This window comes from Neodiprion pinetum, chromosome 3 (genome assembly GCF_021155775.2).
Source record: "Neodiprion pinetum isolate iyNeoPine1 chromosome 3, iyNeoPine1.2, whole genome shotgun sequence".
In the NCBI taxonomy this organism is placed as follows: Eukaryota; Metazoa; Arthropoda; class Insecta; order Hymenoptera; family Diprionidae; genus Neodiprion; species Neodiprion pinetum.
In genome coordinates this window covers 17,258,416-17,283,370 of record NC_060234.1, presented here as the reverse complement: position 1 = coordinate 17,283,370, position 24,955 = coordinate 17,258,416, and the positions used below count along the sequence as shown (strand labels likewise).

Genomic DNA, 24,955 nt, shown 5'->3' with positions numbered 1-24,955 from the left:
TCAGGCCAACTCTTTGCTCGACACTGCTCCAATCGATCATCTATGTGTCAAGTCAGCTCTCTGCTCGGACACTGCTGATTACTGCTGCTCAGCGTGGTCCTTATATAGTTGGTTTAATCCCTCGGTGTGTCGCCTCGTCGTACGCAGAAATTATCCCGTTCACGTTAGGTTGGTCCTTCTAAGTGGTTCGATCATGCGTGTACTCTGTTACATGTATTACGGGTAACCGATGCGTTGCAATATATATATATATATATATATATATATAGATATGTATGTATTATACCTATATCCATTGTCCCTGTAATTCCTATGTCCTGCTCTATCCAGATACTATACAGATCAGTGGTCAATTGGGAATTTCAGCAAGCGTCGTTCTACCGCAACTGTCCAGAAATGAGATACTTTACGTATGCTCCGCAAGTTTTGAAAACTCAACTTTTTAAGCATGTTTGGAGACAAACTTGTCAATTTCCATGACTTTAGCTCACAAATTATACATAAATTTAGAACAGAACTTATTTTCATCTATATCTTCTGAGGTATCTCAAACTTGACTATGAATAATATTTACCTAATTTTAAATTGTACATTTACTAAAAATGTCTGTCTTTCGAGATTATTTTACTCAAATTCCGAACATTTTCACTCTAGCAACTCGGCTGCTAAAGCTGTTGTCCTTGATGGCATATGTCTATGTATGTAATGTATGTCTACGCGTATGCAATACACATTTTCCATTGAAAGCTTAAAACCATTGAATTAAAGTAAGTGAGTATGGGAAGAAGAATAACATGTAATAAACACCCATTTAATAAAGCCAATTTAGTTACGGCAACGGTTTTTTCGAATTCTAATAACTCGTTCTTATCCTGTCGTAACCTTGCATGTAATTTACAACTGCTACACGATCATCTATTACAATTGGTACAAGATGTGATAGAGACCTGGGCATTTTGTTTACTATAAAAACAAGCAACGTGTATTTTAGATTCGTTTAGTAGCTAATACATTACGATAATAATAGGAATAAGTTTTCACGTCAGCAATTATATACAATTAGAATGTGATTTTATCTACATTCAATTTCACATTTTCTCTCTCTCTCTCTCTCTCCCTCCCTGCCCCTCTCACGCACTCTCGCACTCTCTCTTTCTCTGACTTTCTCTACTTCCCTCCCACGCATGCTCTCTTTCTACCTTTTTTTATTCTCTGACACCACTAAACACTTGTAATTTATTATTAACCTGAAATTGATTTGTTCTGTAATTATTACAAGCTGTTATTACAGTTAATTACAGAGTTCGCAATAAAACATTGTTTATTACAAAAAAAATTATTTGAATTCTTAATAATAGTCAATTTCAACCAAATTCAACACAAGTTTGTAACGTTAAGAATATCATAGTTTACTGTGAAACATACAGTCATATAATTTTCCAATCAAGACAAAGAGAATCGCACGTTTTAGCTTTTTGCACTTTACACGCGGCAAATAGTGTTAATTAATAGACAAACCTTTCGATGGAATATTATACCTGGATGAATTCAGAATTTTATCTACTGATTGCCAAGCGCTTTTTCACTCTTCGTAAAGTGCAGTACAAAAAATGTCCTTGCTACTGACTTTTGAGATGTGTCTGTATATTATGGTCTGTCAATACTTTTTCTTTGTCGTTAGTCAAAGCCTTTATCAATCATAAGCAAGTGTCGGCCCAAATTTTACTACAATAATGTTGAATGTACATGTGAACCTCAAAAAGAGTCATAAAGTAGAAATTATTGGACTCACGCGAAATGATTTGATCATAAGCACAGAGGCTGGTAATGGGTGGGTGGGTGGGTAGTTAGAGGTGTGTTGGAGACAGCAATGGCATTTGTTTATCATTATGTAATGTTATTAAAATCGCGTATACGTAAAATCTATATATCTATAATTTTTGTGGTATGTATAATATAATAATAGTAGGGTTAATTTTTTTCATCGTTTATATATAATTATTAATAATATACTCTAATATACTGTACACAATCAGTTTGGTTCCTTCTACATCCCTCTTGTCTCATAAGCCAAGCCACCATAATCCAAGCTGTTCTCACATCCTTAACTGTGTTCATCACGCATAGCTATAACGCTTTACTCATTTGATTTCTGTAATGGTTGTCCGCATATTATCAAAACTATTTCACAACATAATATAATGAATAAAGAGAAAATCCGAATACAAACTATGCCATAGAAAAGCAACAAAGATCATCATTACCCTCTGAAAATGCTATTGTCTTTTACTAATGAATTGTGAAATTTAGTTGGCTATATCTTTTTATAACTATCTATCCATAGGTATAGTACGTGTGTGTTTGGATAAAGCTACAATGTGCAGCTACACACCGCTTTGTGCATTTTGAACTTGTGCTAGCTGCAGTGGTGACTGCTACGTACGTCCAACATTTCTTGTTAGCATTGTCTGTTTGAAGATGGTCTGTACGCTGTGCGGAACAAACAGATGGAGAGAGGGATGGAAAAACAAAGTGGATATATAGGTATATATACTGCCATTGGTTGAAACAATTAATATTATAGCAGAAAACATCTGCGTCTTGGCTTGGGATGGATAGGTGGACAGAGAACGGCACGTATCGCTTCATCAAACACAGTCTTCAAGCCTTTCTGCGTCAGGGCTGAACACTCTAGGTACTTGACAGCTCCAATTTCCTTAGCCATTGCTAAACCCTGTTGAAATAAACAGTGATATGGGTAAATACAATATAATTTTTTATATTATGTACATATGTACTTTTTACTGTGATTATTCTTAACCCTAGAACGACAGACTGAGGAGGATATCCCCCCAGGCGGCCTTTAAACTACCCAGTTGGCAAGTGACATTGTTCTAAAACTAGAGTCAAGTCGGTAGCGCTTTCAATTTTTCACCCGTGGTGACAGCAAATAGATGTAAAGCTTGCGTGGAGTAAATATCCACCCCAGTCTGTCGTTTATAAAAGTTATGTTGCACTAATTTGATTTTTTGTTGCTAAAATACATGTATTCCACATTATTAAGCTATTTGAACATAAATAGTTATATATATCATTTACAGACAGGATTTTCATAGATTACGATCCATTGTATATTGGCAGAAGAGAAACAAAATAATAATTAAATTACCTTTTTTCATAATATATATTGTAGTTTGCAACTAGAAAAGTATACTTCGAAAACAATATATTATGGACCTTTCATTAAGTTTTTCCATATTTCAGATCTCCGAATTTTTTGATTTTCAGTCTCAAATAAGTATACTTTTTCAATAGAACATAGCAACGAATTTTTTTTTTACGTCTTATGTATCCTCCCCAAAACCGCGTTTCAAATTTGACAATGGGTTGATTACAAAACACGATATGAATTTCTGATTGAAAAATTACGTTTTTACTATTATTCGGCACTTTTTTTTATTTAAATGAATTTTTCACCTATTAAACTTCAATGAAACTAACCTTGCTATGTGTCATCCTTTTCCTTATTAGGAAAGAAAAGATTCATCACTCACAAGTCTCATTATTCCTCTAGGAACGATTTTACAAACAAGAAGCGCTTGTGGTGGATATTCACCCCAGTCTATCGTTTAAAGGTACAAAAATGAACTGCAGTTCTAAGATTAAAAAAGCTATGCCAACCAAGCTTTCCATAATCTCAGATTGCCAAGCAACAAAACCTGACACAGTTTCACACGTATTTGTGAAACCACAGTTGTCAGTGACATTCCGTAAATTCATATGAACAAACCTGTTAGTAAAATTTTAATCCTGTGATCCATTTGTGATAAGAGGATGCCGAGTTATTTGTGTATATTGTTTTGGATAAAAAATAAAGTTTACGTTGTTTCAATCTCTTACGCAGGGAAGAGTTTCCGCATTATCTCATTTGTACGGACATAATTTCTGATCCGAAATAATATACAATTGAATCTGAGATCCTGTTATGGATAATAGATATACGTACAAATAACAGTTGACACTGGAATAGTACGGTATTTCGTCCACTTTGGACCAAAGGAATACTTTGAAGGAATTGGGATATCTCTGCGGAATTCATGGAAACATAGTCTTAATGCAGCAGCTAACTGATTTTCTAGCTCGTCTGTCAATATTTTTTCAATGCAAACACAATCCATACATGTCTGGATGGGGTGATCAAATAAAGTTTAACTATAATCCGATGCTTATATAAAGTAACACTAAAAACGCTGACCCGAATTAGCTGGATAGTCCGGATGCCTGAAAAAGTGGTAGCTATATAAAGAGTTTTTTGCAGTCTACGTAACTTGCTTTCGACAATTTGCTAGCACCGAAATTGACTTGCATTTTATGCAAACGTGCATATTTTGATCAAACAAATTCCGCCTAATTTTCGCAATTCATTACTGAGCTTTCATTCATGCGTCACATTCCTAATGCAGGGAATTTTTTTGATACGTATAGAATGTTTTTCATTGGTAGATTGAAGCTCACACGCTGAAAATCCCTGTTGAGGCTGATACTACAGTTTTTCCTAGAGAATTATGAAAGGAAGATTATGGATGTCAAGATGTAGGAATACGAGAATATAGTGAAAATGTGAAAAATAGAATGATTAGCTCGGGAATTTAGAATTCGTTGAGAATTTTAGATTTCCTAAAGATCGAATTTTTGTTTGCTTTACAAAATCGCTTCTACTGAGAAGAAATTCAATTGTTAAGAATATTTGAATTTTCTGCAATAGCTACATAAAACATATGCCAATTAAACAGTACATTATGTAACAAGGAAATAAAATCGAGTAATCACCAGAGGAAATAAGCGGTTTTATTCCTGCACTTCCGACTTAACTGCGGCCACTTTATTGACTTGAAAAGTGGTTAGCCCATTAGCAAGAGAAGAGCACTACTTTTTTCTCACAAATGCGGGAATCGAGAACTTTTCACCCAGGAATGTAGGGAAAAAGGTATAAGTGGTAATCATACGTTAATTTTGATGATGCTGAAGCTAGCCACCGGTAACGAGCCGCTGATTCACAAAAATGTCATATGCATAGTGATATTCAGGGAAAAATCACTCAAATCAATGTTGTGATAACGTTTCTAATACTTATGTATTGATTTCAATAATTTGATCATGAAAAACAATATGTATACTAACTTTCAGTGAATTGATGGTTTGCCATTGGCGGCTAGCTTCAGGTGCATCTACTTTTGTTCTGCTTTACACATCAATAAAGTAGCCATATAGAATTGAGTCGGGAATAAATATTTTTAATTCATTGTAGCAAGGAGACTCAAGTGGTAATAACATCTAATTAAAAGAAAAATCTGAAAATACAAGAACTCACACAAAATCCTACGAAAATTTTGTTTTCTTGTGAAGTTCCAGTTTTCAAAATTTACCTGAACACTAGTGAAATTCTATTTTTATACAAGAAAGTTTCCACCAATATGCTGTAGACAAAAATATTATCAAATAAGTTTGCTATGCTATTTGGAAAATTTTCTGATATGTCTGAATTTCGTAATATTAGTGTGAGCTCGCTACACACTATAAAGTGCAGCAAGTGAATAGCGCTACAAGTATGTGTCAAATAATACTGCGTGGATTAAGATCGTGTGCAATCTGAAGCAGTCTGAAGCATGAAGCATGTCAAAAAGTATCTTCTCATTTACACTTTATGACTTTGCAAGGTATTCCAGCCCGTGAATAAAAACTTTCTAATTACTTACAAAAAAAATATACCCAACAACATATAGATTTTTATCTTTATTCAAGATTGCAAATACCTGGATTAAAATTTTTTTCAAATAGACACTGCTAGTTTAAACGATTTGGTTTTAGCAAAGCAAGGTATCCTGTGAGGTAGGGGTGAGTAGGGTAATGAGAGCCTGCGGATAATGAAAGCTGTGTCAAAATGCACTTTTCCAATGCTCGTATTTATGCAAACAGCCTTTGAGTATCTTCGTGAACATCCGACAAATATGTCCTCTCGCGGGCGCCCCTGTAGAATCCCGCGTTTAGTTGCACAATACAATTGTGTTTTTCGCTTCGTGCTTATAAAAAGTACAAAATTTCAACGTTCCGGCAAAGCATTAAAATGCATAATTACTATATTGTATTTACACCTGCTGTATCACCATATATATCTAATTTAAGGTGTCACTTTTAAAATTGCAATAAAAAACAGGATGATATAATTTTTTTATTTTCAATTCGATGTTATGCGGGTAATGGGAGCTATATGATATTGTTATCAAATATTTATTTTTACTTATTATCAGATCAATGACTATTTAGGCAAATGAGATTACAGCGTTTTGAAAGAGGATTAGACTTCTGTCAGACTTACTGAAATTAATGGCTCCCATTTGACATATAGAACACTAAATGGCTCCCATTTCCCAAAGTGTCGCGTAATGGGAGTGAATGACATATCTTAGGTCAAAAATCTTTTTAACCAAATATTCTCTTACTTAAAGATATTTCGAAAATTTTCCAGTAGCCAGATAAGTAAAGCTTAAATTCGTAATTAATCAACAAACAAATTATATAAATTATGAGTGTTACTATGACAATTTTTCCTCTAAACGCGTTATTGCATCAATGTTACATAATGTAGTTTGTCAAGATATTTCGATCAAGTAACTGATAGAAAATGAGGGTACTGGCACACTGTACTAAGTATGCAATTTGTGAAATAATATTTTTTTTTAATTTCTCTGAAATTTCTTAAAAATATACAAATTTTCTGACTTCTACCAGTTATTCAATTACTACAGAATTGCTTGATTTATAGGGGGAAATCCCCCAGTGCCGGACGCATAAGGTTATTCGTTAATAAAATCATAACCCATGTAAAAACATAATGGTTTTTATTGTTATGTTCATCTTTCGAGTATTTTGAATGATATGGTAACTTTGTGAATTGTTATTTAACGTTAAACTAAGTAAGAAATATTATTGTATTTAGTAGTAAAAACCAGTAAGTCAGAAAAGTGGTACCTAGTAGCGGACACCGATAGTACGAATGGAAAGCAATGATTAATAAATCTTGCAATGGTCACAAATATATTGGTCAGAGAACTTTGGAATATCTGAGCACACCTCATGCGCTAGTTCTTTGAAATTTCAGCACTTTATAATACTTTTTGGTACTGCAAATTTCAGTGCAGCTTCTCTAACTGTTTTATTTCCACCTAAGACTTTTTAAACTGCCTTTTTCATGTTTTCTTTGGGAAATTTTCACTTTTTAAGTATTTTTGATTGGTTACTCATGGTAAAATATCACTAAAACCAGTAGGAGCAAGTTTTGTATAAATAACAAAAATATGAGAAAAAAATGGATATCTGGAACTGGGGGACAAATCAAGTATCCGGTATTAGGGACCTGTAAAGCATGCCTGAATGATAAATTATGTGCTTTTTCACAATATATCAAGTTTCATTGAACATTGTTTGAAAGAATACATACCAACAAATATCCCAGAGGAAAATCAAAACAACAGAACGACTAATTCTTCAAAATATACACATGTGAAAATTAGGTGTGACGCAAATTTATCCGGACTTAAACATGAACAAACTCTCAGCAATGCACGAATGCACGCTGCTGCTTGCGGTATACCCCCGTCGCTACGTTTATTGCATATGTTCGAATCACGCAAGAAAACTGTAGATACTGTTTTGACTTTGGAATATACTAAGTGTGTCCGGTACTAGGTGCTGTCCGGCGTTACGGGACTTCTCCATACCTTATTTGCAGACTTCGTCACTACCCTGTTGAATAAGAAAAAAGATCTGATATACCTGAGGGTAAGTGATTGGTGCCAGCTTTTTGTCCTTGAGTCGTTCGATGGTTTCCTTGTCTTCGCGTAAGTCAAGTTTGGTACCAACTAAGATGATTGGAGTGGTCGGGCAATGATGACGGACTTCAGGATACCATTTGGCTCTCACATTTTCAAAACTAGCAGGATTTACCAGCGAGAAGCATATCAAAAAGACATCGGTCTGTGGGTAGGAAAGTGGCCTGAGCCTATCGTAATCCTCTTGACCAGCCGTATCCCAAAGGCCCAGATTTATCGGTTTACCATCCACCATGACGTTTGCAGAATAGTTGTCGAATACCGTTGGGATATATTCACCAGGAAATGCATTTGTTGTGTAGCTAATCAGCAAGCACGTTTTACCCACGGCCCTGTTTGAAAATTGTAACATTCAGTACTGATTTCGAACAGGTGCTTCAATAATTGGAAATACTAAGTTTTCATTTGATTAATTTTAAACGTTTTTCATTGCAATTTGAATAGCGCACACAAAAGAGAAACAGTGATTAGTACTGCTAATGACAGTTAGTACTAGAGAGACAGTACTGTGTGGATATTTTCTAAATTTAACATGGTCCAATTGTGATTTCACTAGAATCATGTCCACTGATGAAAATTTTTAATGATTAATGAAAAGAATTGGGACCAAAACATGGTTTTGGATGTAGTAGGAGAACTACCTCTGAAGAGTTTGAAAAAATGTTAATGATGTCATACATTTTTATTGGGTTAGCTCTATTCGGGCACAGATTGAAGAGCATGATTTTTACCGTATATCGTATAACAGAGAGATTGGAAGGCATGTGGGTAAAGGAATCCGTTGAGATTCATATTGCAGAAGAAAGGGGAGGTGTGTGATCTAATTGCAAGGAAAAAGTAGCCCTCAGATTTCGTGCATTAACGTTCGGTAGTTGAAAATCCCGATTTCTTTCTCTAGTCAGCACAACTAGTTGAGTTGCAATTGTTTCACAGGAGATCAAAGGTCTGAACATTTTGAGGAACAGCCTTTACGATGACACGACGATGACCATTGACCACACACCAAGAAGATAGTGTCAGAAAAGCATCTCTTTTTATCCCCTAACTCGTTTTTGTTACGCATAGCAGGTCTCGACCAGAACGTGATTATAGTATTTGAAACCTGTAGGACCAACTCACCCGTCGCCGACCACAACACACTTGATCGCTTGCATTATCACGGATAATCTGTGGAATAAATCGCAAGAAACGAAGGAGAAATGTAACCGAGACTAGATCACTAGACCACACGTAAAGGGCGGGGAGACAGCCACGGGAGATACACTATGTACTGCCGGAGTATTTTGATAACTCTGCATCACAGTCATGTATATTAGTCGGATATATTTAATTATTTCTGAAAAGAATAGTAACGCAGCAGTAAAAAAATTCTTCCAGCCATCGGTTAGGTATAATTGAAAGTTGATATCACGTCTAATCTCAACTTAAAGTAAATGCATTTATTCAAGCGATTAGTTGTGATTTTGACGGCCGTAGGTGACTGATAAACACTTAAGGATACAACTGACAAAATGGGCGCCATGTGGCGTCAGCAAGTGTTTGCGCTTGACGCGAAATACAATTCCTACCGAGCCTTAGATCAACCTAATCTCAGTACGTAGTCTAAACATTCTTGCATCGGTTAAACATAAGTACGTTCGGTAGAAATTTGTTGGGATAATATTCTCGAAGCATAACGGATAACTTTGACAGATGCCATTTGGGAGTTGTCAGTTCAATTTCGATTATTGTATCGATACGTTGACCAGTCGATTTTTTAATTCTACTTATGCCTGGTCTACTCGCGTATTTTGAATGAGAGTATTTATCCAATTATAGTTGGAGTCTGGTGCTGAGTGCCAATAAAATGCTAATACGCGTCCTCAAAATGCGTTGAAGTTTTACGTCTAGATGAGGCTAAGAGGAACCTCGGCATTTTGCCGCATGGTTAAATTTGTCATTATTTGACTATCTTGTCCTGAACTACCGATAAGGAAGAAATTAATATGTCGGAATAAGATGAGAAGTAATAACGCCACATAGCTACACTATCTTTGGAATACTAAATTAGGAATATTTTCATATTCTCTTATTATTTTAGCAGAAATTTTTTTTTATTTGCTGAAAAATACGTACACTTACTCAAAAATCATCTTGAATAATATGAAAAATTTTCTAAACCGGAATTTTTGCAAATTAGTTTTAAGAAAAGTCACTGACCGATCAAATGCTGACAAAAATAATTCCAGAAATGAAGATTTCCCTCACAAATTTTAGTATTTTTCGAGGCAACTCAGAGGTTGTAAAATTAGCATAAAAGGTTAGAGTAATTTCAAAAACTCAATCATTTTTCCAAAAAGTTATAACTTCTGGTTATAAACCTTATTTTTTTCGCATGCAGAATATTTTCTATAATTCTTCCAAAATTGGCCAAATGGAAATTTTTGGAGTAAATCATATGATTTCAGAGTTTTTCAGAGAATACTTTTTCCAGAGTTGTATAATTTTTTACTATAAACGAGCTTATGCCGAATCGCAAATATCTTCACTAAGCGTTTCAAATCAAAATCTAGGAGCTTCTTCAATTGAGTATCAACCGCATTAATAATACTATTGACCAGGGACAAAGGAAGAAAGTATTAATTCCAAATGCTGGTAACAGAGTGACCTAAGCAAGTGGAATGGGCAAGTGTATCAAAGCACCTGCATTTCTGAATATGAATATTTCTGGCTTATTGTTAGTCATTAGATTATATACATGCCCAGCATATAAGTTTATATTCTCTTTGAAAATCTATCCATCTATAATGAAAATGCTTCTTAATTATGAAAGATAAAATTGTAATCATTTACTACAACAAAAACTAGAACTTAAAGAAATTTTTAAACATATGTGTTTTTTGTTTTAAAACCCGGGATATATTCCTCGTCTTAACTATTAAGGCAAGAAAAAAAAAAAAAGAATGTTTTCAACATAAAAAAAATACTTGAATTTATTCAATACTCAATTTGCTAAGACGATGGTGGTTGTCTGCAGGCAGGTTACTTGACAATTCATAGATTATGCATCATTGTGAATTCACTGTATATTTATAGTGATTTTTGGGTATTATTTTTTTTGTTGTAGCTTCTAATACTATTCTTAATCACAAACTAATGAACCATTGTTAATAGTTGGAAATATGGAATTTTTTTTCAATAATACAAGAAACAAAGAAGAGTGTCAAAATTAACTTGACAACTTAATTTTCGACAATAGCTGAGAGTTGTTTTGCCTAACTGACTTAAGTTTAGTACTTATTCCTATAAATGTTGAGAAAATTCGTGATTCCAAGATTGTGACCATATCTCTTACCAGCTCTGGAGTAACTCACTGGTTACATTTGAAGGCAATCTATCTATTCGCAGCCACCTGTTTCTGTTCTTATATTTAAAATGAAATTTGAATTTTCAAGCTGCATTGACATGATATTACTATAATTGCATTTTTCTTTATAGGAACCTTGTATATACGACGCCGCTGTCAATTGCTCAGAGAGAATTTTCCAAAGGAATCTGAAATCCACATGAACTACCTGAAAATCCGGTCTCAATTATTGCAACGTAGGTATGGAAATATTGCAGAACAGAGCTGTACAAGTGCAAGCAGTCGAAGTCGTTCAACAAGCATTCGCAGTTGTAGTATTTCACGATTGTCTGAGCAGGAGTTTAAAATGAATGCAAGTAACTCAGGCTTTCAGTCACCATTAATGAATGAGATGGGTAGAAAACAAACTGCCTTTCAGGCGAGAAGATCAATTGCTGAAAATTATGCCTTTGTTGGTGTCCATCACATATTTGATCAACATTCTGCTGCTGTGTCAATGTTGAAATTTGCTAACAATGATCGATCAAAGTTGTGCTGTGCTTCTTTAGATGGCATTATTTCAATCTGCGAAGTAACTGGTGTCACTGGAACTCCACCCAAAGTTGTTGCATTGCTAAAAGGTCATCAGAAAGGAGTTACAGCTATTGATTGGAGTGTCAGCAATGATTTGGTAGTCTCATGCTCACTCGATGCTTCTATTAGACTATGGAGTGTTCAATACACATCGTTGGATCCAGGGACATTTGAATCTGATCCCTTGAAGGCAACTTGTTTACGGATTGTGAAGGATCAGCTTTGTGCCGCTATCTTGTGTTGCGCTTTCCTCCCAGCCAACAACAACTTAGTTATTACTGGCAATTCGCATGGATTACTACAAGTTCTAAATGTATCTACTGGAATTTATCCTCGGGAAGGCACTTCAAAAATTGGCGGAAAGGTTTCAATGTTAATTGTATTGTATTAATTCATAAAGCTTTAAGCTATTGGCAATATTTACACTATAACAATTTGATACGAACCATCTCAGCAATTTACGAATCTTATGATGGGTTCATAGAAGAAATCCTCTAGTTGGTTTGATATTTGATATGTGTATTATATCCTCGTTGTAAACAAAGCTATTCATCACTCAAGTTTAAGTACTTTTTAAATTGTTTAGTTATCCACATTATTTGATGTGTTTTAAGAGGATTTGAAAATTTTAGAGACGTACCTAAATTTCATTCTTACCTTTTTTTCATTTCATTTTACATTTTCATTTTCGTTGAATTTGATTTCAAATTTTTCATATAGTTTTCAAGTACTTTTTTGAATTGAATGGAGGACAAACATTTTTCATTTGATTTTGAAACTACGAATTTTTGTCGCATTTGATATGATGGCGGTTTCTTTTAAATCTGGTACAGAGTAAATTTTGTGAAACCATGAAATCAGCTTTGGCTTTATTGTTACTAATTGTAAGGTAAGCTATTCGCTGTGCTTTTTTGAGCCCTTAGTTTAAATAGCCACTCTTTGTAAAACATATTTATGATAGTCGTTAACATTTGAAGAGAGAGTGATATTTTATAGTTTTTAAGAATATTTACCAACAACAAATTTTCTAGGTAATATTGAATTTTGTTTTTTTTTTTTACATCGATATTGAAATACTTTTGCAGTTCCAATTTTTAAAATGACTGCATTTTGTTGGTCGCTGAGTATTTTTTGAAAATTTTCTAAATTTGAAGATTCTCGACAAAAGTAAAATCATTACTTTATCCATAACATCTTTGGAATGGCAGCATAGATGAAAGTAAATCAAACGCAACATTTCTCATGCTTTAATTCCTTCGATTCAATGTAGTACCAATATTCAAATAGGTTCAACTTTTTTTATCGCAAAATAGTCAATAATCCTTTCATTTAAATTTTGATGTCAAAGACTTATTTAAGTTAAATTGACAATCTGATCAATGCTGTAAATATTTATTGATTGAACTGTTTTCTTCAAACTTTCTCTAATTGTTTTGTTTCGTATTGTATCAATGCTTTTTATATTTTGGTATACAACTCTGAGAAATATTGTAAAGAATACCAGTTATGTTTTTAGCAAAATTAAAATTTTTCCGTGGACAGTGGAGATCCATCTAACTTCTGAACACTACAACACTTATTATATTATATTCTTTTGAGCCCACAGCCAGTTCTTCTATAGATTTTCAAAAAGCGGTTTCTACAAAAATATGCATCTAATCGAAATGCAATGGCATTCATCAAACTTTTGAAAATCACGAGGAAAAGTGAATATTAAATAATAATTCGATTTACAAAAAAATTACTAAAATGGAAAATAACAGATTAAAAGGCCTATAAAACAAAAATCGTCGATTTCGAAATATTCTTCAAAATGTTTCATTCACACGAGACGTTTAAACTTCTACAATTCCATAGGGAACTGAATGAATTTTTTCGAAGAACATGGCGTTGTAGAAAATCTAGCTCGAACTTGTTAGGTATCGTTGTGAATTTTCAGATTCTATCATTAGCGTGTGAAGAAAGCGGCGGAGGATCCTTGGTGTGGGCAGGAAACGATAGGGGAAGTGTAATATCTTGTCAGCTCGAGGTGGGCTCAGGTCGTTTAACGAAGCTTCGACGGATTGATGGAATTGGTGGAGGAATAACAAGTCTTTCTTGGCGATCCTGGCTGTCCAAGGAATCTCCTTGGCCTACTCTTTTATTGAATAGTGCCTGTAACAGTCTTTGCCTTTATCGAATAATTGATCATCACGGGACACTATCGCTTGTGAGAAAGTACCCTGTCAGACACAGGTAATCTGTAAATATATTTTCAATCCCTTCTTTCCTAAAAGTATTATATTTTTTCACTAGTCGGGATTTGGAATTTTCGAAAGTTAAAACATGTTTTCTGTTGATCTCAGTTTTCTTTATTTTTTAAGATCTGCTATGGTCGAATTCGACGCTGACATATATACCATATCTCGAATCTCCAAATATAAGAGTCCACATATCTCAAACGCGAAAAAGGCTTAATTAATAGCCCCATTGTATACGCAATTCTGAACAAAAACACTACAATTCATTTTTATTTGAGGAAGAAATAAAGAAATGGTAAAAATTCTACGAAATCGCAAAGCAAATTCGGGTGCAGTTCTCCTACAGCACCTTTTATGGATGAATAGCATGGAAAACTTTTCGAGGACCCTATTTCCATTTAGTACTATATGTTTAGTTCACCCTGACACCACAAACAGCAAAGTAATTTTTAAACATGTCTATGAAATTACTCATGTATTAAAATGTCACCAGTTAGGAATTTCCATAGGTCTCCTGATCCAATTCCCGCGATAGATATTGCTAAAGTCGTAGAAAGTTACAGGTGTGCCTTAAATAATTTCCGGCAAGTGCTGGCATTAAAATTATATTAAATTGTTGCATTATTACTCCGATTATTAAGAGTATTGTTTTACTATTTCAGAACATTATACAATCCCCATGAAGTCTCATGAAAGGGGTAACCATGTAAAATCCGCCCACAGTGATTTTTAAAAACCCATATGGCTGATCGATTTCTAATTTAGGAAAAGAAAAATTTCTGAAAATTTCAGCTTTTAAACCAAAAGAGTTACGACTTATCGTTAATTTAAAAATCGTTTTCTTCAGTATTTATTTTGTTGTAACTATTCTACTCAATATTTTTTAACAAAAATATTTTTAATAAGAATTATCGATAAGAGTCGTTGAAAAGTAATTATTTTGTAGGTTTTTAATACTTTTGTTGAAAAAAAAAAATAAGTTTTTTTTCGTTATATTTAAATATGCTTATTTCGGGTGTCACGCTGGCAAAAATATTTCTCTGAAAAACTCTGCGAAATTTCTCTGCAATTTAAAACTTATGGGACACGTGCGAAATTTTGCAGAGAAATTCGGCAGAGTTTTTCAGAAAATTATTTTTGAATATCTCTACTATTGACTGAGTTTCTTTGATAGACTCCACATATTTTTCTTGAACCTCACACTACGAAAATTTTCTACGATTTTCTACATCATTTGGAACACTTTCGTAGTTTTGTCGTAGTATTTCTCGTAGATTATCGTAATTTTGTATAAATTATGTTAGTAGTTTTGTCGTAGAACTTTCCATGGAATATCGTACTTTTGCGTAATTTATCATGGTTTTTTTTTTACTTTTCTGTAATCCTGTGGTCATTTTCGCAGATGATTGTATCTTTAGCTAATTTTTTTTTCATAAGACTCACCTAATTAAGACAAAATGAGTTCAATGTTTACGACAGGTTCTGTAAATCCCTCTACATCGTACTCAGAAGATGAAAAGTTCAGTCTTCGGATATAGACCGAAATTTTACTCGGTACTTAAGTTGTCTGCAATAGGTTTTTTTTTGTGAGAGTGATGCGACATCTAACGGATGGTTTGGATCCAAAATTGTAATTATTTTTCATAGAGAATTGTAGATTTTCATAATTTATCGTAGAAATTTGTACTTTGCTACGAAAAATACTATGAGAAATGTTTGCAGAGAAATGCAGACAAATTCTCTTAATTTCTCTCCATTTCTATGAATCTCTCTGTAAATCTCTGAAAATGTGTGTAGAGTTTTTCAGGAAAATTTTGCAGACTTTCTCAGAGAAATATTTTCGGGAGGGCAGTCACGAAAATTTTACCATGTAAGAAAGAGTAAGAAAAGAGTTTTTTGTGAAAAATTCGTGATTGACACCCGAAAGGAATATATAATGACAAAAATTTTTTCATTTTTTTTTTACAACAAAAGGGATGGTTAAAAACTTAGAAAATAATTACTTTTCAACATCTGTTATCGATAATTCTTACCAACACAATTTTTGTCAAAAAATATTCAGTAGAATAGTTAAAATAAAATAAATGGTGAAAATACGTTTTGTTTTTAATTAAGTCATAACTCTGGGTTTAAAAGTTGAAATTTTCAGAAATTTTTTTTTTTTAATTACAAATCGATCAGCCATATGGAGTTTTCAAAATCACTGGGGACAGATTTTATATGCTTGTCCAGCTATAACCAAATATCACCAACCCCTTATACTTTCACCAATTTCCAATCGCCAACCTAGACACACTATCTTTTGTAACAAGATAAAATTCTGAAGAATACCGATTAGCTATTATATGTTTCTCAAGGAATATAACGAAAAGTTGGCTAGTAAATTAAAACAGTTGAGTATGAAATGTTGGTCTGGTTAGCATGACATGTATCATGAGTATATTGTAGGGCACCAATCAATAATTCGTTATACAATTAGTTGTAATGTATCAGTATGATATTGGGCCACTGAGAATTATAAATCTTTAGATGAACTTGATCACCAAAGATGTGATCTAAATTTGTTGTTGATGTAGTAGAGGATTTGCCTTGCACACATAGTTTATCTATTTGGTATCGGTTAAAATTCACCGATTTAAAATTATGAAGGTTCCATGTAATTGTAAATTCTTAATACTAAGCGAATAACTTGAATAATCTCGTTACACTCGTTATTTGGCCACCACTTTGGTTACTAATCTTTTCATTTCTGGATTTTTTTAGATATCTTGTCGAAATTATTATCTGATTTTTTTTAACACAAAATGTTGAGAAATTAACAAATCAATAGATAAATGATGACAATGTTGTTCACAGGCAATACCTGGTCCGATCAACATTCTGTCCACAAATGGGGGCATGCTTAATAGCTACTGGGTCGGAGGACGGGGCTATCCATCTGATAGATTCTTCAAGGGAAGGCAGAGGAGCTCGAGTGAATCGTCTCCAAGGTCATGCTGCACCCACACTAGCTCTTTCTTTCAATTACGATGAATCCCTATTAGCAACTGCCGATCACCAAGGTCTTATAATTGTGTGGCGCAACCATCAACATCATCATCAGTAGTTATTCTAGTTTAGGCATGTAGTAATCATTGCTTCGGATTATCATGAACAGATTGTCAATATTCAAGATAAATATTTGCATTGTTGCGTAACATTCATTTGTACACTTCCAAAAGAATTGTCTGAAAACTAGTTTTTTGACGGCATATTTTTCCTGTACTTGAAGAATATTCATATACAGAAAGAAATTGACTAGCAAAATAACTAATATTGCAGTGGGGCCGATTCAGACACATTCCATGTGGGAATAGAACAAGTTTCTGAGGTATTCCAATTTATAAGCACAGCTTTTAGGATCCAAGGTTCATTGAACAATTTGTATTTTTTTTTAAATCACTGAAAAATGCCCTATAACTTTGTTCTGTAATCCTGTATATATGTAATAAAACTTTACATCAGTAATTTCAAATATAATTAACAGTATGATCTAATATAAGGAACGTTAATTTACAAAAATTGAAAACACCCTCTCCAACTTAGCCCGACGAATTCCTTACGTAGTTTTACATACTTGAAACAAAATTATATTTCTGCCTAAAATTTATCTGTGTTACATCAAACTGATCCAAGTAACAATATGTTTATCCTTTTTTTTTTTTTTTTTTTACTTTCCGAATAATTTCTATGGGACTGTATTGATTTCATATCAGTTATCAATTTATTCATTTTCAAGTGAATAGGTGTGGTATTTACATAGAACAGATGTATCAGTGTCAAAGTATGTTATAAATAGGCTTATGAATTAATGGAGTGGCTAATATTTTAACTGTAATCTAGATTAAGCAGCTAGATGCGATTCACCTGAGCTGTAAATTAACCGGGTTTGTGGTGAAATGTTTTGTTTATGTTTGTACTTTTGAAAATCATTTTAACATCAGTAGATTGACTACATGTACGTACATTTTTAAAATAAAAAAATTTTTTTTTTTAAATTTCCAATTTTGTAAAATTTATAAGTAATAAAACATACTTACAAAATTTAAATAACATTGTTCATTTCTTTCATTAAAAAAAAAAAAACTTTTGAAAAGCAGTCGAATTCTCACCCGCTAGACCGTAAGGTCCCCTTAAAATCGATAGTACTTAAAATCTTCATGAAAAATTGTGTCAGTGAAATTATTGACGAACACGTATGCTGCCCTTATTTCTTGTGGTAAGGATTACCACGGCAGTACATTACTACGACATTACTTGAAAATATATTGAAAAATACGGCAACTCTTCAAATTGACCACAAGTATGGTAAAACACTTTTATAGAATGGTTGAACTAAAATTTCACTGGTAAACTTTCTCGTTAAAGAACGGTAATCACTCCTGATAAACCATGCAAAGGATGCATAATAATAAATGCGTGGGATACTTATACAGTAATTACTCAACATAAGCAAATTATTATTATTATTACATTGAAATATATTTAAAAATTCTGATACGTTTTGTTTTTGGGAAATCTGCCGGGGGCGCGGCTTCTCCTTGCGGCAGAAGCAGTAACTATTCTAAAACGCATTTTTAAATCAGCTTTCGTGTTCTTATGTGAAAGCGTGTATTTATTTACAGTTATTAAACTCGAATTTTCAAAAAAAATTCAATAAAATATGAAAATTTCAATACAAGAAATTTGTGAGTTTGCAAATACTCAGCCTAGTCATAAAAATTTTATTGGTGGTGAAGATATACTTGATGCGGGACATCTAATGAAATGTGGCCTACAGCAATCAGATATTATACTAGTTGTGATAATGAGTATAAAATAATTGCATTCTGTCTCCAAACTTCTCGTTTAAAAGATCCACCGCATGAAATTGTGGGTGCAATATCGCAACACTGGCTGCAATGAAAAATAAAATTTAATGTTTATTGTTTTTTATTTTTTCTGACAAATATTACACTACAAAAAATTTCATTTCATATTGATGATAAACAAATAAGTATGAAATGAAATTCTATAGGTAATTACTTACATGTTGGTATAATATGAAGTCATTTTTAATGAAATGTAATGAGCACTTTTTTTGACTGTGTAACCTCATTCCCAATTTTCAATGCTTTTATCCAAGCTAATCGACGATCAATTACTTCATCTTCACCAAATTTATTTTTAATTACTACAAAACTAGAATTTGCCGAAGGAAAAGTGTAAAATCGAACTGTATTGTTCTTACTAGACTTGCTATTACACCCATACACGCTGCAGAAAGTTTTATTTTTATTTTCTCGTGGTGGAAACTCCATGATTAAATTTTTTGATCAAATATTGAAATTTAAGATGTTTTTAAGTAATAACTAAGCTTATAGATAATAATTGATTACTTAATATTTAAAAAAAAGTTTAACACTTTTAAACTACATTTCTCACATATTATATTTGGTATCAGCAGTTTAAGCTTGACCTGCATAGAGTAGTTTATATTTGATCCGTCAGGTAGCGTATCTGAGTGGATGATTTCCCATTATATAGAGTACAGGCCTGCTTCTTCTTTAGCTTACTACACTTCACCATCTCACAACTTTATATTATGGTCAATTGACGCATTCGCATAACTGTGTAGTAATGTAGGCAGTATGCAATGACTTCTTCCATATGCAAGTCACACGGAAATAAAAACTTACAATTTATCAGAACATCGTCAATTGTCGCCTGACATAAATTAGGCATGCCATCATTTGCAGTTAGGGTGTATACACCCGTATTCATAGTCCTTCCTTGAGGAACAAGGATTCCTTGTTCTTCATTTCACGTTCCATGGACCTTCCTCGACAGAACAAGGAGCCTTATTGGCCTCCTTCTTTCAAGGCAGGTCTCGAGCTTCCTTGAGGGAACCTTCGGCACTGCGATTGGCTGTTTCGTTTCATGTAGCCAACGCTTGCGCTTGCGCTTAGTGTCTATGCACTTATGACCCGTATGACGCATATCATAGCCAGTCTACACGTTAATCTCTTTGAAGTTATACACTCTCATCACCGACGCAACTTGACAATGAGAGCCAAGCGCTTTAAGTTAGATTTAAATCACGGTCTTATAGACAGGTCTGGGCAGCCCCCTGACACACGGTGCTAAAAGTGGTTCGCAAAATGTCCCTCGATTCTGCCGCCAATTTCCACCCTACTAGCGCTCGTAGTTACCTGACGAGCTTGCGCGCGGTCAGCGAGGGCAGCGAGCGTGTCAGAAGTCTACTACTAGCGCCACGTAGAGGAACTAAAGAACGGGGACAAGATGCGTACAATTTTTTAGTATACGAGCAGTGGTGAGTGTCAGGGGGTTGGGTCTGGGCACTGCCCCTTCCTATATAACGCAGCGTGACAGTCTTGAAGCCTGTGTTTCTCAATTTGTGCACCAAAGACCGGAGCGCTACAATCTCCGAGGCTGGTCTGCAACAAAGAGAGGAATACAGGGCAGCCATCTTTTTCTCCGTACGCTTGCGTGCGAGGCTTGCAGATTTGTATAATGTTTTGATGGGTTATTTGTTCTGATTCAGATCGTAATTAAGACTCATATTAACAGAAAGGTTACTTTAAGTGCATCAATAGTAAATTGAATTCAACCCGTAAAATCGAATCGCAAGCCGAAGAACCAAGTGGAAGAGCGAAAGTTATAAGCGAGTTCATTTTTACCCATTTTTATTTTTTTTTTAATAAATATTTCGCAACACATAACGATAAATTTATACCGAATAAATAATAAAATACTGGCGTAGATATTGAACTAAGTAAACTGTCGAAAGAGGTAAACGGATTGTAAATAAAGAAACAGTTGCCGCGCATGCGTACTAAGTAGGCCTCTTCCTCACTGGCACTAGCGGCGAAAATTCACAACATAGGCTTCATTTTCGAGCACGGTTTTATAGCCGGAGTGCCCAGACCTGTGTATACGACCGTGATTTAAATATAGCCTAGTGGCGCTTTGATCACCAGTTTTACCACCATGAGCAATCACATATCCCTAAATACGTCTTCCTTCTGGCAAGGAGAGCCAAGTTGTGACTTTGAAACGAGGACGCCTTTGAGACTCAAGGAAGCCTTCATCAAGGCGTCCTTTATCCTTGAGATAAGGAGAGACTATGAATACGGGTATAAGATGCCCTTTTGTTTTAATGTTGACTAGATCGGCTTCTTTGGTGCAGCAATAAGAATCAGTTAGTTCATTTTTGAAAAAAACTGTGCATGTCTCACACGTGCTTACTTTTGACAAACGAACAGTTTCAGGTCACAACAACAATTATATCTTTCGTACCTGGAATATCATCTTTCCTTCTGGATCTAGGAGCAATTTTCGTCTGAAAATATCGGTATGAAAAAAGTGTTTTTTGCAAATAAAATGATGGTTATTAAGAGCAATGCCACATTTTTTGATACTGCTGGACTATTGCTCAAATAGTACGGGATCTTTAGGAGCACCAAACATAGAAATTGTTTCTTCAGCTCCCACGCATTCGCTGCTACATTCGGGTAAAAAACGGTCACTTACCATTTTCTTTTTCAGAGTGCAAGGCAGAGACTAACACCCGTATTCATAGTCCCTCCTTATCTCAAGGATTAAGGACGCCTTGATGAAGGCTTCCTTGAATCTCAGAGGCGTCCTCGTTTCATAGTCACAACTTGGCTCTCACTTCCAGAAAGAAGACATATTTGGGGATATGTGATTGCTTATGGTGGTAAAACTGCTGATCGAAGCGCCACTCGGCTATATTTAAATCTAACTTAAACCGCTTGGCTCTCATTGTCAAGATGCGTCGGTTGATGAGAGTGTGTATAACCTCAAAGAAGTTAACCTGTAGACTGGCTGTGATCCGCGTCATATGGGTCATAAGTGCATAGACGCCAAGCGCAAGCGCAAGCGTCGGCTACGTGAAACGAAACAGCCAATCGCAGTGCCGAAGGTGTAACATCCGACCGGAACGTCCGTATGTTTTATCGACTATTATTACTGCATGTTACTTTTATCAACTAACCAAACTCGAAGTACGACAATCTTGTAACCATAAGAAATTAAAACAACTGTCTAACTATTTGGAATATCCCTAGATAGAAATAACTATGACATTCACTAACCAAAGCTTAAAAACCATGTTACGAGATCTTCGCACTACAAAGAGCTATAATATTATTATACGTTATTATATATCACTATCATATTAACACCATAATTAACTAACACGATTATATCCAATTATTATATAGCACTTGACAATGCTATTTGTGCATTCGGAGCCGGGAGCTATACTATAAGCAACTTACGCTATACGATATAGCCTGGAGTATAGAAGACTGTAAAACCATAGATAAATGTATAACCAATGTAATGAAAAGATAGCACTGCTGCAATAATCCATAAAACCAGAGACTGCAAAACCTTCAAAACCGTGAATACTAATTATCCAGCATGAACTATACCTTCCTCCGTAACGCCTTATTGTAGGCAACACGCGCAACGTTTTGAAGGCAATGCAGATCTCCAATGTGGAGCCATACAGAGCTTCGTCTGGAGAACACATTAGGAAACTTACCGACGAAACGATTGAACGTAAATCAACTCGCAATAAACTCAAAGATGCATACGTGTCAACGCCCAATAACAGGCAACCAACAAACATAAGAAAAACGTTCTAGAAGCTTCCAAGCCGATTTATATCAGTATAAGAATTAATAATTACAGAAGAGAATTATATACGAAAGCACACATGTAAACCTGCTCTAAAACTATGAATTATCAAATTGTTAAATACCCTATATCTGTTAAGATAGTTATAACACAAACACCTAAGAATATTCGCAGCAGCGCGATTCTAATAATGTTAAGCAAATCGCAACTATGTCTCATAAACAATCGCTATTGTACTCCAAGTGAATAACGACAGTAATCAATTATAAACATACGCAATTTTATATAGATAGACGCTATAAAACTAAAAAAAACGAAAAGTAACCGATATGGCGATCTTAATATATAGACTTTGTAACGAACAGGATAGTAAGAATATTTAAGAAGTAAACTACCACTAGAATCCAGCGCATCGTGACCCCGAAAATGCACACGGCACTAACGTACACCACGAAACATGGGCCACCTCTAGCACACACGCACTGCGATTACCATATTATGAAATAGCTGCTAAAATCGGCCCGGGTCCTACCGCCCACAGGGGAGATGAAGCACGGTAGCCGAGAAGCCAAGGGGGGCTTACTGCCCCAACACCAAAGCCCACGCAGAGTAGAAAATTACCTTGCAACGACCCTACCCCACACCACCACAGCAACACAGCGTTATACCACATGTAAAAATCTTGCAATATAGTAATAGCTAAAGAACTAAAAGCACAGGCGAACATGCGGCGAAGATGTCGTGCCCTCATTCTAATTCTTATAAAAAGGGGGAAGGTGCGCAGAAGTTGACAAAAGTTAAAGAAGGGGATCGTTCTGCGCAACGATCGACACCTATAAAAACGGCGACCGATCATCGGATCGTCCTCTTGATTTCTACCACCAGATTCGTCATCTTGTTCCGGTACAGTCTCGCGGTAAAATCCTTTTACCTTTTGCATTTTAACTTTTCCTACAACGTTACTCTGCCCAAAAATCCAGTGAGCTTTCAGCTCCATTTTGTCATATTAATTTAAGATCTTACACTAAGTAACCCCGTTGTTTGTGACTTGAAATATTGAACTTCAAATAATCAAAGTATCCAAATATATTAAAATCAGTCATTCCGTTAAATCCTCTCACCTACGCTGCAAGTCATCATATTCAGATTATTCTCAAAAGGTAAGCCAATTAATTAAATCTTTCATCCAACAATCACTCCTTCGTCGGTTCGTTCGATTAGAGCGATAGAATGCCCGTTGTCCGGTGTATTTCAATACTTTATCGGTAATTGGTGACCCAAACTACTGATGTGAGTCTAGCTGTAGCTGTGCGAACGATTTCAGTGTCTAACATCTGGAAATTTCCACCAGGTACCATACCGACTTCACACCAACATAACTGTCGTGTAAAAAATTAGCTGTCTCAGATTCATTGGCCCCAAGTGTATGTGCGTGAGGCCCCTGGCGGATTGCCGCTGTACCAGAATGATAAAATCACAGCGACTTTTGACCAGTCGGACTACCTCTTATTCTCACACTGTGAAAAATACATTATGTACAATAATTAATTCAAGCTTAAGTAGTACAAAGCTTTAGATTACTTCATTTGCAAATTTAAATATCTCATAATCATCATCATTATTTTCATGAAAAAATTGAAAATCAAACAAGTAGCATTGATTTTTCGTAATTACGAGATGCTTGTGGAACACTAGTGTGATTTTGTTTACAGTGTCCATTCAGGGCCTGTTTCAAAAAAGCTATATCATCATTAAAATAGGCTTATACCATAATTCCATAAATCAAAACCAAGCTCTGATAGAGTTAAACCGATTCTACAACTGAATGGCATAAGAGCAATAAGCCCTCGAGATAATGCACTTGAACAACGGCCAGGAAAGCTAGAACGTTATACATTACACTTACCTATTGGTAAATAAACTTCGAGTAGAGGTGCTTTCAAGTTTAATAACGACTACAATTCGTGAATTGTAACGTTTGCTTTCGATTATTCTAGGTATCTTAATATTATCTTTCGATACTGATCATATTGAAAAAGTTTTTATAAAATCAATTATTTAGTCTTAATTCTGATGAGCATCGAAGATTTCGAATTCCCAGATCTAGAAAAATTATATTTCATCCTGAATACAACACTGCTTCTTTTATTTTAAATTTTTTATACTCTGAGTTCCAAGTGATTCCCGAAAATAAGAGACGC

The 24,955-nt window shown here is 34.7% G+C and overlaps 2 protein-coding genes across 6 annotated transcripts; one reads left to right on the top strand and one right to left on the bottom strand.

Moving 5' to 3' along the window:
* Positions 1–797: 797 nt before the first annotated feature.
* Rac1 (ras-related protein Rac1) lies at positions 798–9,168 on the bottom strand. The gene is made up of 3 exons (XM_046615066.2): positions 9,009–9,168; positions 7,834–8,221; positions 798–2,734 (listed from the first exon to the last, which is right to left on the bottom strand). The coding sequence occupies exons 1-3, from the start codon at positions 9,041–9,043 to the stop codon at positions 2,579–2,581; spliced, it is 579 nt and encodes a 192-aa protein (XP_046471022.1). The 5' UTR covers positions 9,044–9,168; the 3' UTR covers positions 798–2,578.
* A 211-nt stretch (positions 9,169–9,379) lies between these two features.
* On the top strand, positions 9,380–18,085 carry LOC124213600 (WD repeat-containing protein 13). Of its 5 annotated transcripts, XM_046615052.2 has the most exons (5): positions 9,380–9,482; positions 11,367–11,471; positions 11,784–12,172; positions 13,748–14,043; positions 16,905–18,085. In XM_046615052.2, the coding sequence occupies exons 1-5, from the start codon at positions 9,401–9,403 to the stop codon at positions 17,152–17,154; spliced, it is 1,122 nt and encodes a 373-aa protein (XP_046471008.1). In that variant the 5' UTR covers positions 9,380–9,400; the 3' UTR covers positions 17,155–18,085. The 5 variants fall into 5 exon arrangements, with proteins under 5 accessions (XP_046471008.1, XP_046471004.1, XP_046471005.1 ...); XM_046615048.2 differs by having other exon boundaries at positions 11,367–12,172; XM_046615049.2 differs by lacking the exon at positions 9,380–9,482 and adding an exon at positions 9,497–9,894 and having other exon boundaries at positions 11,367–12,172.
* Positions 18,086–24,955: the final 6,870 nt, after the last annotated feature.

Bases quoted from the DNA above. Each gene is read 5' to 3' on its own strand.
- Rac1 (XM_046615066.2), bottom strand. From the start codon at position 9,043: ATGCAAGCGATCAAGTGTGTTGTGGTCGGCGACGG. The intron at 8,222-9,008 runs GTGAGTTGGTCC...ATTTTCAAACAG, and splicing joins TGTGTTGTGGTCGGCGACGG to GGCCGTGGGTAAAACGTGCT. The intron at 2,735-7,833 runs GTATATCAGATC...TTATTTCAACAG, and splicing joins CACCAATCACTTACCCTCAG to GGTTTAGCAATGGCTAAGGA.
- LOC124213600 (XM_046615048.2), top strand. From the start codon at position 9,401: ATGGGCGCCATGTGGCGTCAGCAAGTGTTTGCGCTTGACGCGAAATAC. The intron at 9,483-11,366 runs GTACGTAGTCTA...TTTTCTTTATAG, and splicing joins CTTAGATCAACCTAATCTCA to GAACCTTGTATATACGACGC. The intron at 12,173-13,747 runs GTTTCAATGTTA...GTGAATTTTCAG, and splicing joins CTTCAAAAATTGGCGGAAAG to ATTCTATCATTAGCGTGTGA.